Below are 4,987 nucleotides of genomic sequence, written 5' to 3' on the forward strand. Positions count from 1 at the left end.
AGTCTTTACAAACAGTTATTAACTTACATCCCAGCTCCAATATTCTAGAGATCAGAAACTTTGGGCATAGATGGTTTGGTGATTTTGGTAGTTGTACAGTTTACTCCACTTTTTTCTCTCAGAAAGGACTTTAAACGAAATAAAACTTCATTATAAATATATAAATCATCCTTTACTCAAATGAGAATATTTACAATTGCTTTCCAACAAAATTAGATGATTAATTTAATCCTACATTTACTTTTACAGGTTTGATGAAATCAGCTACAATCCTGTAGAAAACAATGTTAGGGACACAAACACGCTTTCAGAAGAAGTTTTGCTGGATGACTTTAACCAGTGATTTTACAGCAATTAGTTTGAATCACCACAGAGTATTTGTTTGTTGTTGTTGAATCTAGCAAATCCTGGCTTTAACCAGAACAATATAGGTTGGAATATTCTAGGCATTTTTCCAGTGACATGTTACTTCTGGAGTAAAATAAATATTAAAGTGTGTTTGTTACAACAGTTCCGACCACATTATATGAATGCCCCATAACATATACTTGCTCACGTGAACAACAAAATGTAATCTATCATCAATTGGGGGATTCAATTGCAGGAGCTTACTATTCAGTATTGTCCAGTATAATGTTGATCTAATTCTATAAAATTGAAAGTTCTGAAGAAGAATGACTCAAATTTGTCAAGACAACAAAAATGCACATGATCAGCAATCTTATAATTCATTGTTGGGAAGCAATTTAAAAAAAAAATATGGTTGCTGAGATGCAATGGAAAGTATCCGCATTAGACCTTCTTCAGGTACAAATAATTTTTTTACCAATAAATCTTTTTTATTCCTTTATTTTATTAAAGTATATGCTTATTTACTTTGTGAGGAAACAGGGTGGCAAGCGTCCGACATTTTGACAATGTTTGGAAGAAAAAAGTACAATTGATGCTGAATTATTTGGGTTTGTTATTGCTTTTTAATTATGACAATTCAGCAGGTTAACAATTAAGTAATTAATTGCTCATCAACATAGTTCCCATGTTAATGCCACTGATGCAACAAACATTATTCTTGAGCAGCTGGAAATAAAGTTACTAGTAATCTCTTTTTTAACCAGTTGGGTCTGTTTTTTGAAAACATATGTGGTGATTTTGTTGTATTTATCTGGAGGAATGTATGTATTCATTATAAACTGGATTACAAATCGACTCGTTTTAAACTTTGTAGTGAGTAATTATTTCAGTAAGTGAATATTCTGGTGATAATATGTCAAAAGCACAAATATATTAAGGAAGAAATCCTGCACCAAACAGCACGATATGTCCTTTGGCAGAAAAAATCCTCTGGCATTGAAACCTTAACTCTGTTTTACACTCTACAGTTGTTGTCTGGCCTGTTGAGTATTTACAGCATTTTGTGTCTTTATTTCAGATCTTGTGTGGTTTCACTTATGGAATGAGCGTATATATCTGCAATGAATTGGGTAATTTACCAGCAATTCTCAGGAGGCAAAAGATGCCATGACAGTTTCTCAGAGGTAATTACGTACAGCTTATTCTTAAATCAATAAAACAAAATCTGCTAATTAAACATAACAGTGAGAATGCAATATGACAAAGTGAACTACTTCAGACTGTAAGCAAGTGTTCTTTCAATAGAAATTTTTGGTTTCTTTATCATCATCAACTACCAAAAAGACTTATTTATTTCATTTAAAATTAGTAAGCATAAAATGTACAGTTACAAAAAAAAATGCAGCTGACTGACTTGATACAAACCAAAAAACAAATTTTCTTTTAAAAAAAATTATCTTGATTGTAACACCATATTTGCAACTTTGTCTGGTGCAATTAATATTCAACCACCATCAGAGTTTCAGATGTGTTGAATCAACTCAGCTCATTTCCTTTGCCTCTTTGGAAATTTCACAAATATAAGTTATGGGTGTTACCTTTACACATTGAAAGCACACATGAGGAAAACACACCTAAACAGAACTGTCAGTCAGGAGCATACATTCATAAAATGCACAACTATGTTAGTTATGGATTGTTTCACCTTATGATTAACCTATGTGCACACTTTTAAAGAAAAACCATTGAGGTACATCTCTGAAAGACATCAATTATGTTCTGGGTTTTTTCTTTGCTTCTTCATCCCAGTCAAAATCCAGAACGCCATCGTCTTCCAACTCATCAGTAGAGAAGAGGTATTTGCTCATAACACTGGTCATAGTGCCGGCTGATGTTAACCCAAAAGTCTTCCTTTTTCTAGATGATGCTGCACAGTCAGTGTCTGCATTTTGTGCCATGCTATTCAGCTGCTCAATAGTTGCCTTCTTTTCTATTGTGTCATTTTTGGTTTTCTTCTCAGATGGTGAACTAAAAGAGAAACTTGCAAGTTTTGCCAATGTACTGGAGGCCACTTTCACCTGGCTTGTTACAGCTGAACCATGGCTAGTTTGTTGGTCTGTATTGGGCTCTATAGAAAGTGGACTTTTTGATTTATACAGTGTCAAATTTTGCACTTCATCTGTGGTACTTAAAGTTTTCTGTAACTTGAGGGATGTTTCAGTTTTACCACAGTCTACCACAGGTGGTTCTTTGCTTTTTACTTTGTGTGCAGATTTACTTTTAGTGGTACAAGCATGTCCTGCTTGGGTGGTTTTTCCGTGATTTCTGGCCGGTGCTGCTTGTTGTAAAGTATACCTCAATTCAGTATTTAACACCCCAACGTCTGCAGTTTCAGAATGCAGCAAAGATTCAGGAGTAGAATTGTGCCCAGCCGAGTGTCTTAGCTTCTGTTGTGGTTTGAATGCAAAAGTTTTCAATTTGGTCAGCAGACTGCTGGAATTCCCATTAGTTGCAGATTCTTGAGGAGCGGTTCCACTGTCCTGCACTATATTCTTTGTTCCACTTGGATAACTTGACTTATTTGATGCAGGCTGCATTCTATGCAAAGGCTCTTGGTCTGAACCATCGTTATTTGACGTACAGAAGCTTTTTGAATAAGTGCCGACCAGATTAGAAAATCCACCAATTTCACTTAAATCAGTTGGGTGACTTCTGTCATAAGTTTTGCCACTTTTGTACAACATTCCACTCTGTGAAACCCGGGAAGAATGAAGCTTTTTTGATACATGCACTGTTACAGCAGAACAAGATGTGTTTGAAGAAGCAGAAATCTTAGCATTTGTCAGTCTCTTTAGGGAGTCAGTGCCAGCTGTTTTGTCAGCTTTTGCATTTTTGGTAGCTGAACCAACAGAATTCACATGATCTGCATTGCAAGAACGTCCAGGTGGTGAGATCACGTCTGGAGTCTTTGCACTTGTTGCAACCCCCTCTGGATTTTTTATTGGCGGAGAATTGACACGTAAACCAGGAAAAAGGCTCTGATAAGAATTCTCTGATGGTACGTTTTGTGTGGCGGATTTGTTCCGTACCACTTCATCTTCCTTTGACTCCATTTCATGATTTTCACTTTGAAAATTAACAAACCAGGTCAGACCACCTTCGGATTGTTCAACATCTTGAACAGGACTGGGCTTCATTTCATCACTTGTTGAATAAAGAGCGGAATCCGAAAACTGATTAGTTTTGTCACTTGAGTTTGTACATCTCGGAGATAGATGGTGCCCATTTTCATTTTGAACACTAAGAAGACATTTATACTGTCATAAAACATTCATGTGTGTAACAAAGTCATAACTGCATTAGAATAAATTAATATGTAATCAAAACTAGGTCTTCTCTCGTTAACCCCCATCCAAATATGATATAAAGCATTAAATTAAACTGATGATCTTCTCAATTAAAAAAAAGCCATGGGAGAGATATAATAATGATCAAAATAGTTTTCTTTATATATTTGCTGTAATGTCCATTTCAACTGCAAATGTCTGAATGGAACTGTCAGTGGGTGGCATGACTGAGCAGCAGACTGGTCACCAATAAACATGAAGGCTGCTGCGGTGAGGCAGTCAATCTGTTACTACTCATTTTCTCTTACTGCTGTAGATTAAAATTATCCTTAAAATTTTACTGAGCATATCACGTATTTTGATGACTTTATTCGCCAGAAGAAAGCTCTGTTTCAGCAAGTTGCTCATTGACTAGTTTAGAGTAATACAGTAATAACGGCATGATTGCTTTTGAATACGGCGCAAAAACTTAGCATTGTAAATGCTGAAGGCCTCAATAAAATGCTCAGTTTACTCAGTTAGTTCCCTGGTGGTGTACTGTGAAGTTCTGTTCCATGTTTTTATGTACAAATATTCTACATGCAAACCTAGTAAGAAACTGAAGACGAAAAAAGTATAACGAATTCAAGATATCGATACGGATTTTTCTCTCTGATTCTGAATTTTCTATTCTGGTTACAATAGTTTTATGATGTTTTATCAGTGCTAGAAGTCATAAATAAAATTTGTTAACCCCACTAGTTTAACAGTTAACAAATCTTCCTCTGACAATGCCCATTGAAAAGCTATTAGTTAGTTGTACTTGTGTTTAAATGCAAAGCTAAATATCTAAACATTTGCTAAACAAATAACGTACATCCTAGTAATGTTGCTCAGCCGCCCGTGGGCTGAGTGGATATATTACCTGTCAAGCCTTTGTAGTTCTTGTTGGAGAATATCATTTAGGCCCAACCTTTCGAGCAACAGTTCACATTGCATTTTGTATTGGTCTTTTGGGTTTTCCGGAAAGGAAGTATGCAGTGCATTCACACCACCAAGTAGAGCACCTCCCTGGAAATGAAAATCATCAGGACCTTTAATAATATGAACGTACATCATCATCATCATCATTTCAACTAGCCACAGTTTCAAAGGACCACAGGCATCTCTCTCTCTCTCTCTCTCCACTAAGAGAGTCAGTTGGCTCCTCCACCAAAAGGGGTAAAGTGAGGAGGCACAAACGGCCATACCCGCCACAGGGACTGTATCCACAATAAAAACCCAAAGAACTGTGGATGCTGTAAATCAGA

The 4,987-nt window shown here is 36.1% G+C and overlaps 1 protein-coding gene across 1 annotated transcript in view; it reads right to left on the bottom strand.

The window, feature by feature from the left end:
• Window positions 1–451: 451 nt before the first annotated feature.
• The window catches only part of mcm9 (minichromosome maintenance 9 homologous recombination repair factor), a 56,525-nt gene continuing 51,989 nt past the window's right edge, over window positions 452–4,987 (bottom strand). Inside the window, exons 9-10 of the mRNA XM_048597030.1 lie at window positions 4,603–4,748; window positions 452–3,651 (exon numbers count right to left, since the gene is read on the bottom strand). Coding sequence (XP_048452987.1) covers window positions 2,124–3,651; window positions 4,603–4,748 — 1,674 coding nt within the window. The 3' untranslated portion in view covers window positions 452–2,123. The remainder of the gene's footprint in view (window positions 3,652–4,602; window positions 4,749–4,987) is intronic.

The sequence above is a fragment of the Rhincodon typus genome, chromosome 5, assembly GCF_021869965.1.
Source record: "Rhincodon typus isolate 14 chromosome 5, sRhiTyp1.1, whole genome shotgun sequence".
In the NCBI taxonomy this organism is placed as follows: Eukaryota; Metazoa; Chordata; class Chondrichthyes; order Orectolobiformes; family Rhincodontidae; genus Rhincodon; species Rhincodon typus.